This window comes from Glycine soja, chromosome 6 (assembly GCF_004193775.1).
Source record: "Glycine soja cultivar W05 chromosome 6, ASM419377v2, whole genome shotgun sequence".
Classification (NCBI taxonomy): domain Eukaryota; kingdom Viridiplantae; phylum Streptophyta; class Magnoliopsida; order Fabales; family Fabaceae; genus Glycine; species Glycine soja.
Genome location: NC_041007.1, coordinates 3,777,260 through 3,791,298, shown reverse-complemented (window position 1 = coordinate 3,791,298; position 14,039 = coordinate 3,777,260). Strand labels below are relative to the sequence as shown.

Below are 14,039 nucleotides of genomic sequence, written 5' to 3'. Positions count from 1 at the left end.
GTAACTTATTCCCAAAAGCAAAAAAAGTTTAAACAAAACACATGTTCCATCCATGAATGAGACAAGCAGCATCAGTTCTATTTGTTCATCGTCATAGTAAAATGAGACATAAAAATGAAAAGAAAAAAAAAAAAAAAAACGCTTGAGTGAGCAACGATCCAATCAACTCCAAACAGAAACCGAACTCCACTCCGTACAACATCATCCCGGCTTATTTCATCTTTTTTCTTTTTTAATTTTTAGTATAACCATTTATTTTGCCTTTTTTTTTTTTTTTGTGAAAGACGTGATTGGGATCAGAGCCCATTTCTTGCGCCGCTACAACTCGGCCTGAGCCTGCGTTTCTGTTTACTTGTTTTCTCATGTTTTTTGCTTCATTTTAATTGGGCCTGCGACGCAAGTGCGGATACATCAAACTTGGTCCGGATTAATTTAAATCAAATTAATGAAGTATTAATCCAATCATATTCAATGATATAGTAAAATAACTTTTTTGTCCTTAAATTAAGGTTTAATATATTTTTCCTAAATTTTTTTTCGAGTTCTTGCTTTTAATCTCTAAAAAACTTAAACCAAGTTATTGATCTTTAACGAACCAGGGTTAAAAGACAAAAAAAATTCTCTAATTTTCTTTTAGCGTTTTTGTCCCCTTTTTTTTAACAGGCTTAGTTAGTGTTATTAAGTAAGTGACAAAGGTGTTAAAAAATCAATTATCTAAATTATTTTAAATTGGATCAAATTAAAATTTTGACTTGAACCAATTGAACAATAAATTAACAAAATCAAATTGATTGGATTAAATTTTTTTTCTTTCAAAATCAATTTAATCCAATTCGTGAATAATCCTTACTAGTGATGACGTGATGTTCACAGCTTAGTAACTCACTACATCATTGGAGAGTTTGAGGGAGCAGTAACTTCTTTTTTTTACAAAGTGATTGTTTTTAGTCCCTCGTTTGTTTATATATTCAATTAAAAGTGATAATAAGATGTTTACATTGTGTAAGATATTTATATTTAAGAATTATTAATTTCCTATAACGGCTAAAAGAGGATATGGATGGAGTGATCGACGTGGAGGTAGGTAATGGAGCATTTTGGATATGTACTGCCACCTCTATCAGTGCTGGCCTTCTAGTATTCATCGTTTAACTTTTACATCCAAGTATCTAACCTGTAAGCGAATTGGATGGTAAAGTTTTCTTTATCCTTATCTTCAATTATATTAGAAAAATACTCAAAATTCAATTCAAATTCTTAACTGGTGTCTGAATATGAATATTTATAACAAAATAAGTGACAATTAACAATTAAAAAATATTAATACGTTAGTCCTGTTTTAGGAAAAGTAGGTGAGTGGCTCCTAACATTAATATAAAATTGAAAATAATGTTTTCTATATGCAATGTTCCAAAAAGGAGCAAAACACTCGAGGTTGTATAAATGGCTATTCAGATTGTAGAGCTGGCGTTGCCCGTTACTCCTCCTATCTATCGTGCGTATCTCTTTCTCTCTCCATTTTTATTTATATATTTCTCTCCATTATTTGGTGTGCATGCTCTAGACACACACACACCCCACCACCACCAACACTGAGTTTTAGCAGAAGGATAGAGAGCAGAATGATTCAAAGAACTGTGTCCTTTCCCAGTTTAAGGAAATTGCTTCTTCGGGCTGGTTGTTCTAAATCTGCTTCGTCCAAGGTGATCAATGTCATACTTTCTTACGCTTACTCTTTCTCTTTCATCCATATATATTTCATTTAAGGCTGAAATACAACACATTCTTATCTCTGTTTTCCGCTTCCTTATCTGTTGCATGGGCACGCTTTTTTTTTTTTTTTTTTTTTTTTTACATTATCAATATATATATATATATATATATATATATATATATATATATATAATTCAGGATTATTTACAGTGAATATCTAATAATGTGTCCATCCATGGCTAATATAAATTTCATTTTGAATATTTGATTTTAACCTTTTAATTCCAAAATACCAGAATGGTAGGTGGTATTTTTTTTCTTTCGAGTTTTTAAAAAATTAAATATTTTAGTATAACACAAAAAAAAAAAATTAATGCTAAAACAATAACGGATAAAAAGTTTGGAGGTTTTGGAGCTAAAATATCAGTTTATTTTTTATATTTTCTTTCATTTAGCTAAATAAGTGGAGATAAATTTTATATTTATATTTTTTATTTATTTATTTGAATAATACTATATTTTTTCATTTCAATTCTATCTTTCTTATCTTTAATGGCGATAATTAAGTTTAAGGAGAGGTCAAAACGACTGAAAGAATTTTGCATTATTTTTCAGGTCACAATGCTTGAAAATAATAATTAAAATAGTTATTAAGAATATAATTAATTGAGATAATTACGATAATAATTTATTTATAAGATTCAAAACCAGCATTATTCATTATGTTGACCAAGGAATTGTTTTAAGACCATGGTAAGAAGTTTTTTTGGGGCAAAATACCATTGTAATAAATGATTTGAAGATATTGACTAATAAATATGCAAATATTCATAAATGCTTTTAATTATTTTAACAAATGAGCGTTAAATATTTTTTTAACATATTTTTCTTGTTCCTATGTATAAGACTTAAATATCTAATTCATCAAGATTAATCTAATTGATAACAATAAACTTATTTTAAATTTATAATTTTTTCTAAAATTATCATTGTTATTAATACTTTTTTCTCTTTTGTTAATATTATATATATATATATATATATATATATATATATATATTAATGAGAAATATTTCTAATTTAAAAATAATTAGTACAATAATCATTATAAACTAAATCTTATAAAAAAATATACATCATTTTAAATTTGAGTCTTATTAATAAAAACAGATGAAATAAACTTGAGTCTTATTAATAAAAACAGATGAAATAATAAATAGTACTTTTTTTATAACTATTTTATACTTTTATTTTCTTAAAAATACACTTATTGGCATTTAATTTTTAGATAACATAAAATAGATTCTTACTGAAGATTATCGTCAAAATTATCACCTAAATTAATAATAAATAAAAACAATACAATTTTTTTTATGCATTAGACTTAAACCACTGCCCCTTAGTGGCTTATATTCAAACTCAAATCCACTATAGTCCATATTCCATAATAGTTGGAGTTTGAGTAATTACATTATTCTAAATTCAAATGCTCATTCTAAATTTAAATGTAAGAAGCGTTCAAGTAACTTCTGTGTCGAGTCCTGAAATAAATGCAAGAAGACATGGTTGTTTTCGGATCTGATCTAAGTCACATACTGTGCGTGTTGGACGTGATTTTTCTCAATAACGCATTAACGATAGTATACCACGTGTTTTCAAACACGCATGTGGATTTTTTCCCAAACGCACTTCCAAACATGATAGAAGTTTTATAAATATGGGTTGGCATTATGGGCAGTGACCCATGCCGCCGTGGGCACAAGTGTACGAACTCTGGAGCATGGATAGGACGAGAAACTTGTTGTCGTTTTGAACTCTACTTAAATCTTGTCCTTATCTTACTTTTGGAATGAACCTTATCGAATAATTAAAAACTCCATTTAGTCCGAAAAGTAAATATATTATTAAATTATCAAAATTAAAATATTAAATATTTTTACTAATCCTATGAGTAATACTAGTAATTAACTTTTATCATTGACCATTTAAGTATAAAAGAATATAATATATATACTGACATTATAATTTTCTTTGTATTATCGTCTAGTTATAAATTATTATATATGTTAATTTTTTTACTTTTATAATAACTATTATCTTAAGAGTTATGTCAAAAGGTAACTTTTGATTTGTTGGCATATTATCCAAGTTTTTAATTGTTATTTCTCATGATAACTTATAAACTTTCACTGGATAATTTGAAATTACCAAATTTTTTATGCGACAATATTTTTTCTTTTTTGGAAATCTAAGTATTTTGCGTATTCAATTCATTTGTTTTTGTTTATAAATTTTGTGTAAGAAATTTAAGGAAAAAACATTATCTCTTTATTTCTGTGGAGCACGTAATCAATAGAACAAAACCAAATTAAATATGTTTATTATCATCGACAAATCAGAATGCAGATAATCTTGTTAATCCTGGTAGGCTCCCTCACTTGCCAGTTACCATGTCGATGACGATGCTTCCACCTCCCTTATCCTCATCTGTTGGGAAGATGTTTCTAGTGTTTTCCTTTTCTCGCTTTATTGTTTTGTGTTTTTTAATTAGACGTTTCTATTGTTACTTCTTACTTCTTCCATTCTATTTTTTTTATGTTTTAGTTTTTTTTTAATTAGTGATGTTTTATAAATTTTAAGTCTTATCAATTATATTTTTTTTAATGTACCCACATTAAAAATAATTAGATTTTTTTTGTGTGTTTAATAGCAATAATAAAGATGGAACTTAATTATTTAGCCGACATTATTACGCTATTTAAAACAATTAGATTTGATATTAATAAGAAATATTACACTTGCATCTTATTTAAAATGCACTTCAATAAACCACATGTTACATTTATATACATCTTACATTAAATAAAGATATTTTAGATTAAATGTATTGATATTTAATGCTCCTTAATCAGACTGCTCATTTTTTGGATCAAATAATTTGATTCACTAAAAATAAATCCTATTATCGTGGAGTGGATTGTTAGATTAATTCAGACTGTGATCTAAACAAATTTATATTGTAACAGATCGGAACTTACAATTGCTTTGCTTCTCAGTCCTCCCCTCTACCGAGCCACAACCCTAGTTACCGGTAAAGTAAACATATTACCTACTAACAAGATTACAAATACATAAGTACTGATTATGATTTTGTTTAGAATAATTTCTTCACATATGCTAATAAAAGAAAAGGAAAGAAAAATAAGAATACAAAATAAACTGAACTTCTATTAGTTAAATACATACATTAATTTTAGTTTTTGAGAAAAGCTCAAACTATTTTATTTATTTATTTTGTTTTTTTCTCCTACAAATATAAATGAAAAAGTTATTGACACAAAAGTTAATATATAGTATTTAAAGTTAATTTTATTCAGGATTAATGTGTATTAAATTACTCTTCATTCTGTTTTTTTCTTTTTTTAAATAATGTTAACAGTGATGACGAGTATGCTGATGTGGACTGGGACAGTCTTGGATTTGGACTGATGCCCACTGATTATATGTATATTACTAAATGTTGTGAGGGCCAAAATTTTGGACAAGGACAACTCAGTCGTTATGGGAACATTGAACTCAGTCCATCAGCTGGTGTCCTAAATTATGGTCAGGTATGGTTTGGTATTCTCTTAAGAAACTAATTACTTCAACTTTAAAGGTGCCAAACCATATCTGGTATAACCGTGAAGACAAATCCAAAAAAGAAAGATAATACAGCTTGAATTTTTTTATTTTTTATTTTTGGAATAAATCATTCTTAAAAGTGAAAAAAAAAAACACCTAAGCCACGCATAATTCTCTTAGGAATCATGTGCCTAAATACAATTAACTAAACCAACAAACGCAAACTCAATTCCTGTATGGAGTGATAAATATAATTTAAAATCTTCTTCAATAATTTTCTTTTGTTAATCATTTTTATGTTTGAGTGGTGGTATTGTTGTTGAAATCTGAAAACAGGGTTTATTCGAAGGCACGAAAGCATACAGAAAAGAAAATGGGGGCTTGCTACTCTTCCGTCCAGAAGAAAATGCCATTCGCATGAAGACTGGTGCCCAAAGAATGTGCATGGCATCGCCTTCCATTGATCATTTTGTTGATGCTTTGAAGCAAACTGTCTTGGCTAATAAGCGTTGGGTATTAATATTAATATTTATTAATCTCGAGTTTCAATTCTAAAATAAATGACACAGAATGCTTTGCATATTGAACTTAATGTGTAGTTGGACTGATCGAGCAGGTTCCTCCACCGGGCAAAGGATCCTTGTACCTTAGGCCTCTGCTCCTAGGAACTGGTCCGGTTTTGGGTTTGGCTCCTGCACCTGAATACACATTCCTCATATTTGCTTCCCCTGTTCGCAACTATTTCAAGGTCTCTGAAACTTTAATTTCTTTCTTGTGCTCGTTGTGGTTAGCTAGCTATATCTAACAATTACCTCAACATTTCGAATGGTTTTTTCGCATCGTAGGAGGGCTCTGCTCCACTCAACTTGTACGTGGAGGAAAACTTTGACCGTGCTTCTAGCCGCGGCACTGGAAACGTTAAAACCATTTCCAATTATGCACCGGTATGTCTTTTGACCAAAAACATAAATCAATGAATTTGCTATGTGTACAAAACATTGTTGCAAATCGCTTATGGTAAAAGGAGAAGTGAGGGAGGGAAATGTTGTAGATTTATTCTCCCGCTCATAAAAAAATTAATTGTTAACAATTAATATTTATGGATAAAAAATTACTTATAATTTTTTCTTTAGTGGATCCTAGATTAATTTAAGGACAAAATTTAGGTGCATGTTGAAGTTTCACTTTAGTAATGTGATATAATAAAGATTTCCTTTTAATGATACCGCAAATTAGCCGGGTGAAACTAACACTAAAAACACCTATGAAATTAGATATAAGTTTTATCCTTAATTTAACTAATTAAGAAACACGTCAACAAATGAAAGGAGCAGAGATGACTTTGATGGGTTTCAAATCTTATGCATATTAACGTACTCAATTTACTTCTTGTCTTGACGTGTAGGTCTTGATGGCACAAATTCAAGCCAAGAAAAGAGGATTTTCGGATGTGCTATACCTTGATTCAGACACCAAGAAAAATCTCGAGGAGGTCTCTTCTTGTAACATTTTTATTGCCAAGGTATTTTTCCAATTATTCATCTTTTCTCTCTAATTAATTATAAAGACAGATCATGTGTGTTCAGGTGTGTTAGCGTGTGTGTTTGAACATATTGCGCCTCGATATATGATGTGTGACCAGAAGAAACAGAAGAAAAATACACGATGTTAAAACTAGTGTTTGTGAGTTAATGTGGGCATATATGTCAAGTCATTCAGAACCACTAGTTAACATATTAAGGTGCCATCTGCTCATCTAGTTTAATGCTAGAAAAGTACACACAGTGACAACTGAGAAAAGAAAGAAAGCAGATAGTAAAAGGACGAAAAGTGTTATCAAATTCTTTTTACTAGTAATTAATATGCATGATAGGAATGAAGGAGAGCTATTTACTATATTTAATAGATTATATAATCAATCATGCAGCCTGGGATAAGAAACATAAGATTGATAAACAAAAATGGATTTTAGATAATTGCAGTTGGGTTGAATTGTTACTTTTCCAATAGAGCACGTTCCTAACAATTTGATGAAAATTGAAATTACTCTGTACGACAATTTCAGCCATATACGCTTACAACTGACCGATTAATCTAACTTGCTTCCAATTTCACAGGGCAAATGCATCTCAACACCTGCTACTAATGGAACTATTCTTTCCGGAATTACCCGAAAAAGTGTCATTGAAATTGCTCGCGATCATGGCTATCAGGTAATACATTTTTTATTTTTTTTTGCTTCAAGTTACCAGGTATTATATACATAGCTGCATATATGTGGCTCCTACATGATAACGGGACCTATATAATTACTCATTCAGCCTTTAATAGTTTCTTGCTTAATGTTTTTTAAGTTCCTGACCACCCTTTCTCACATACAGTGTGAAGTGTGAACTTGAAGAATCCTTTTTTGTTGACGTTTTCACCAAACACGTACAAGGATAGCTAATCTTGTCTTATAAACTAGTAAAATAAACGTTACAAAAGATTATTTGTCAAAAGAAAAAAATAAAAAAAGCAATGCTATAAAGATAAAAGAAAAACACTCTTGTAAGGTAAGTTTATTTTAAAATAAGTAAGAACTTTTATTTTATCATAAATTTTGGTGAATTTAAGTCATGGTATACGTTAAACTAATTTGAAATTTACAATTTTTTATTTATTTACTCACATTAAAAATGAATTTTCTTTAATTGTCTGTTTGGATGAGCGGCAAAAGAAAAAGTTGTCTATTTGAATGAAACTATGAAAATAGAGACGAGAGAAAATAGAAATAGTGATAAAAAAAATTATTTAGTTGAAGAGTAAAAAAAAAAGTTGAAAACTGATCACAAGACAGTTTTTTCTGGCCTGACATTCGAAACACAAACACACACTTAGTTACTAGAAAGACATCATAGATTTTACCAAGTTAGAAATTTGTTCAGGTAGAAGAGCGTGCTGTTGCCGTGGATGAATTGATTGAGGCTGATGAAGTTTTCTGCACAGGAACTGCGGTCGGTGTTGCTCCAGTAGGGAGTATCACATACCAGGATAAAAGGTAAAATAACGGTAACACCCACGCTTACACATAACTAACTAAAAGTAAAAACAGAGACTTCTCATAATTAAAGTTATATTTCCATTTAATTCTAATTTGAAATTTGAACTTTATTAATACTAAAAGTAATTATTATTTTCTTTAATTTGTTTTTATTTGTAATGTATATTTGAATTTAAAAATAGCCGTTATGACGAGAAACATATATTATCAGTCTTATTGTATTTTTTAGGACACGAGAGTATTTTTTTATGCTTCAGAAATTAAATTCACGAAACAGAAAAGAAACAGGAAACACGCGAGTATAAATGCGTCACACGGGTCCAAATTTTCATGAAACATTATGTTGTATATATGCAGGATGGAATATATAACAGGTTCTGGAACCATTTGTCAAGAGCTGAACAATACCATTTCAGGAATTCAAACGGGTACTATTGAAGATAAGAAGGGATGGATTGTCGAAGTTGATTAACAACGAGTGTTTATAATTTATAATTGTTTATTCCAATGTTATTAAACCAATTTTAAACTGTAATAATGATTGCCCATACGAAAAATGGCGCATATACTGTTGTTCGTTATCTAAAAGCATGTTATATGTGTAAAATGTTTTTTTTGGATACATATATATGTAAAATGATGTGCACATTATAAATTATAATGATTATATAAAGTAAAGGACTTGCAAATCATATTCCGAGAAAAATTTGAGTTCGAAAAAGTTTGAATTTTATTTTGTCTAATGTTGTTTTCTATTCTATTTATTAAAGTTTATTTAAAATATTAAATCATTATAATTTTGTTAAATAAATCGTTCACGTGCTTGTTTTACTTTATTTTAAGAAATAAACATTTATTAAACTTTTGGGCTTTTAATCCCCATTCAATCAGAAAAAACAAATAAGCATTTATTTTTTATCACTTTTTAAAGTTATTTTAAAAATATTTATTTTTTTAAAAGTAATTTGAAAAATTCTATCCTTTTGGTATGAATAAAAAATCTTAATCGTTATTTTATCTTCTTGTAGATTTCTCTTTAAACTTTAATGTTGTTTTGCTATGAGTAAAAGTTGTATTAGTATCAGGATGGATTTTAGGCCTAAAAGAAAATAGTTGAAAGACTTTATAGGTTGGAGTTAAAATATTAAAATATCTATTAGGTTATAGGATGATGACACTTGTAGAATCATCATTAGTATTAATTAGGTTTTGAATTATATTCCCTTTATCTTTTTGGTATGAATGAAAAGTTTGAGTTGTTATTTTATTTTATCTATAGTTTTTCTTTAGTCTTTAATGCACTATAATTTCTTCCTTCTAACATATACTTCTAATCAAGCATGCATTATTAAGATTTAAATATGTTTTTAATCTTTTAAATCTGTCAAAAAATATGTTTTTATTCATCCAAATTTAAAATTATTATTTTCAGTCTTTGTAATTTGAAAAAAATAGAGTATGTTTTAATTCTTTTGCCCTAATATCATTATAGATTTTACCTATGTAATTAACAAATCATAAGTCGCTTATACAACAATTCACTTTGATTTTGTATTTTTATTATCAAACACTTTATCACGTGTGTTTTTCTTTCAAAGTATTGATTTTGACGACACATGAGACATTTATTTAGGCATAGAGGCTAAAATAGTTTTTTTTTTCAAATTACGTGATTAAAAAATCATTTTAAATTTAAACGTCTAAAAATAAATCTACTCGATCTACATTTAAGTGAGAAATTTTTTTGAGAATTTAATTTTCACATATCAATTCAATCAAAGTATTATTTCACAAGCCTCTTGTAAATAAGAGTTTCACTACCACACGTTTTGTACTTCCAATTGTTTGGTGCTATCAATTGTTTTCTACTTCTCTGTTACTTAATATATTTGGAAAAGGGGAGTGTTTTGGAACTGTTGAGATTGGAGTGCCAATATAATTGAGATATAATTTCCACATCTCCTTTGCCCCTCTTCTATCTCTTTTATTATAAATAAATACATAAATAAATAATTCACAACATGTACTTAGAAATCCATTAAGGGATTTTTGGTTCATAGCATTAATATTTTTTTTAAAAAAAGAATAAAATATACTTTTTCAGAGAATAGGTTTCCTCCTTTAAATTATATTTTTTTCTCCAGTCACTTAAACATTCATTCTTCCCTTGATTTGATTGAGAAGTAGTAATTAGAAATATGCTTTTACAAAAACCATATTTCTCCTCAGATAGTATTTCTGATGGATATCAAAATTAATATCGAATATGAACTTCTGGTTATTTTTTATTTTTTATGTTTCGCTCTTGACTTGCTAGCTTGTCGTTCACATCTTCATGACCTCATAAACGGAGATTCTTCTGACTCAGTGATCAAAGATAATCGAATGCACGTGGCAGCTTCTTAATCATATATCGTCGTTTAATCGGTGAACAACCCCGGTGACAACTCCAACCCGTCGCTTTCTTCTTCCGTTTCCCATGCATGTTCTCTGTCGTTGATTTCATCTCCTCCTCCCTAACTAGCTACCACTATTTGTCAATGCCTCAATGTATTTTCTAAATTCCATTTTCTCTCTATAATAAATTAATTATCAAGTTTTTATTTTTATTTTTAGCTGTTAACTTTTGTTGCTTGGTGCTGGGCGAATGCCACAAATTGTACACAGCATTTGTAAAGATGGAAAAGAATAAAAATTAGAAAATAACTCGGGTTGAAAATAAATGGAAATATAAAAGCAAAAGAAAAAAAATAAAGTTAAAAGATGAAAAAAAAAAGAATTTGATTTCGTTTCATTTCTTTGTTCTGAACTTCTGATTGTTTAATCAATAACTATCGGTTAACAGTTTGTCTTCTAAAATACATCTTGCATTTTCAGAGTTCTGAACTCTTTTTTTTTTTTTTTTATAAAAATTGAATATGATATTAAAATATTTACAAATTTCATACATTATGTTTAATTAATTGAGATAGATTCCTTATAATTCTGAATCCAATTAATAAACAGAGACAAATATATAAAATAAAATAGCCGCAACAATGATAATCAATTAGATTGAACATGGCCAATGCGAAAGAACCATAAACTAAGTATATTGTAGTTTGTTTGTGTTGTTTTTCGAGATTTCTTATTTGTGGCCTTGAGCATGATATATACTTCCATATATAGTAGGCTCATAAACAATTTAAAGCTTGTTTTTGCTTTGTGTATGGGTGGGGAGTGTGTATTCTCTAGTATTGGAAATTTTTAGTAGGGGATACATATAAAAGATTAAATGATAAAAAAAATTCACACTTATATTTTCTTTTGTGTGTATTTCTCTCTTACTGAAGTGGATTAAAAAACCGGCAAAAGGAAGTTGTTTTTGTTGAGATCAAATATAGATTTTTTTTAGAAAGAAACCTTCATTGCAATTACCTTCTATCTTTTTCTGATCTTTCTCTCTCTTTTGCTAAACGAAAAATAATTCACTACTCAACATTTCTTTTTTAAATACCAGCTAGTTTTTCCCCACTAATGTGTTATTATTTTTTATATATTAGAGAATTTTTTTTTGATTGAGACATGTAATTTGATTCCTAGCTACCAAACCTGTATCACTTGAGTCTGTTTGCTCGGTGGTACTTTATCATGATTTTTCACCACATAATAATGTTCAATATTTATGTACGTAGTGTTTGAACTGATTTTTGTTAAATTACAAAAATTATTTTAAATTTAAAATAATAAAATAGATCTATTCGATACGTTTATAATTTATAATTTATAATTTAGTTAATTTACTTCTAAGAAAAAAAATTAATTGTTATTATATTCTTCAATTTAACATTATAGAATAAAAAAGGAAAAAGATATTTTAAAGTTTCTTACCTATTATTTTATGTTTTTAATTAATTAATAAAGATATTTTTACTTTTTTACATATTTTGTAACATTATGTTTGGCATATTTTTTTTAAAAAAATAGAGAAATTTAATATAAATTTATCGTTCTATGGAAACATAAAATGTAAATTTTACAAATAAAACTTGACATAATTAGTAAATACTGAGTATTTTAATTATATCGATCATATTTAGTTTTTAATTGTGTGTATAAATAATTTAAATAATAAAACTCAATTTAACGAACTTTAATCTTAAAAATCTATTGTTTTATATAATCAAAAGATATTCGAAAATCTTATTAGACACCCAATTAATCTTTTTCTTTGGTTATTCTCAATGATAAAAAAAATATCTTCTTCTTAAGCCCATTTTAAAAATAAATGGCACATTTAGTTGTAATTCATTCTTAAACTGAGAATCGAAACTGAAACTTTTTTTTTATGAAACTTAAACCTTTGTGAAAAACCTGAAGTATAAAACTACTTGTACCACAACTTTTTATCAATTCCTGTCTATAAATTATAATATACTTTTTTTTGTCTTTAATTATAAGATCATTTTTAAAAAATTATTTATCTTTTTATAAGATTATTTTTTAATTTCTAAATATATTAATTATTATTTTTATATATCCTTACTTAATTATTTTTTTAAATATCACTTAAAAACAAATAAGTGAATAAAAAGAGTAAAATAGTAATTTTTAAATGTTAGTATTGATAATTATTTTTTAAAAAGAATATAAATTAATTAAAAATGTGTTATAATTAGAAACTAAAAAAAGTATATAAACCTTCGCTGGGTCAAGTGCATGCACTATGTTAACGCATCAACTAAGCCTAGTAGGACCTACAGCTACTCAAAGCCGTCACGTAGAAAAATTAGCCTACTAATCACTGTTCAATGCACCCATCCCAATCCACCATGAAAAAGTCAAGTTGTCCGACTCTTTAACCCTTTTCAGCACCCACAAGTTTCCCACGAGGTTCCAAATCCGCAGTCACTTTATGACAATTAAACCAGCAGCTTCATAAGAAGCTATAGCTGGTTCTTCTTCAATGCGGAATATGATCCAATCAATCATTTTTTCTATTCAACTATAATTCCGTTCTTAAGTTCACTCTAAGTAACTAACTTATGATTGTCCTGATCAATGCAACCATACGTGTTGTAGGAATATATTAGAAATGAAATTCTAAAAATTATTTAGAGTGTGTTTGGATAAGTTAATTTAAAATTTTAAGAATTTTAAATGATTCGAAATTTTTTTATTTTTAAAATTTTGTATTTGAATAAAAAAAATTAAATTTCTTTAAGGTTGGAGCCTAAATCACATCCGAAGGAAGGCGACAGTTATACATACATAACTTAGCTCGAATGTACTCGCTTTCCACATCGCCATTGGAAATCGGTGGAGATTGCACGTCTCTGCGCGTTGCCAGAGAGTTGTTTTGTGCATCCTCCTCTGACGAAAGCCGATGATACAACAAGTTGTTGAACAACGCAAAAATCACGAACACTGTGCTCGCAACGAGAAGTCTCCCTACAACGAGTCTACTGACGATCTACCCTTATGGTCCAGGAAGGAACACGATAAAGGCATTCAAGATTGCCGCTGGAGAATCGTGGTGGAGGAAGGTGGCAAACATGGAGAGGATATCAAAAAGTGGCCATGAAAAGTGACAATGACGACAGTGGCATTGGCGGGAATGAAAGAAGGTTGATGGAGAGTGACATTGGCGATGGTTCTAGAATTGGTTAAAACGCACAGC

The 14,039-nt window shown here is 28.4% G+C and overlaps 1 protein-coding gene across 1 annotated transcript; it reads left to right on the top strand.

Annotated features, from left to right (window-relative positions):
• Positions 1-1,463: 1,463 nt before the first annotated feature.
• On the top strand, positions 1,464-9,074 carry LOC114414800 (branched-chain-amino-acid aminotransferase 2, chloroplastic-like). Its single transcript, XM_028379220.1, has 10 exons — positions 1,464-1,703; positions 4,740-4,804; positions 5,153-5,324; positions 5,674-5,850; positions 5,954-6,085; positions 6,183-6,281; positions 6,743-6,859; positions 7,455-7,550; positions 8,265-8,377; positions 8,738-9,074. Exons 1-10 carry the CDS (start codon positions 1,623-1,625, stop codon positions 8,850-8,852), a joined length of 1,167 nt encoding a protein of 388 aa, XP_028235021.1. The 5' UTR covers positions 1,464-1,622; the 3' UTR covers positions 8,853-9,074.
• Positions 9,075-14,039: the final 4,965 nt, after the last annotated feature.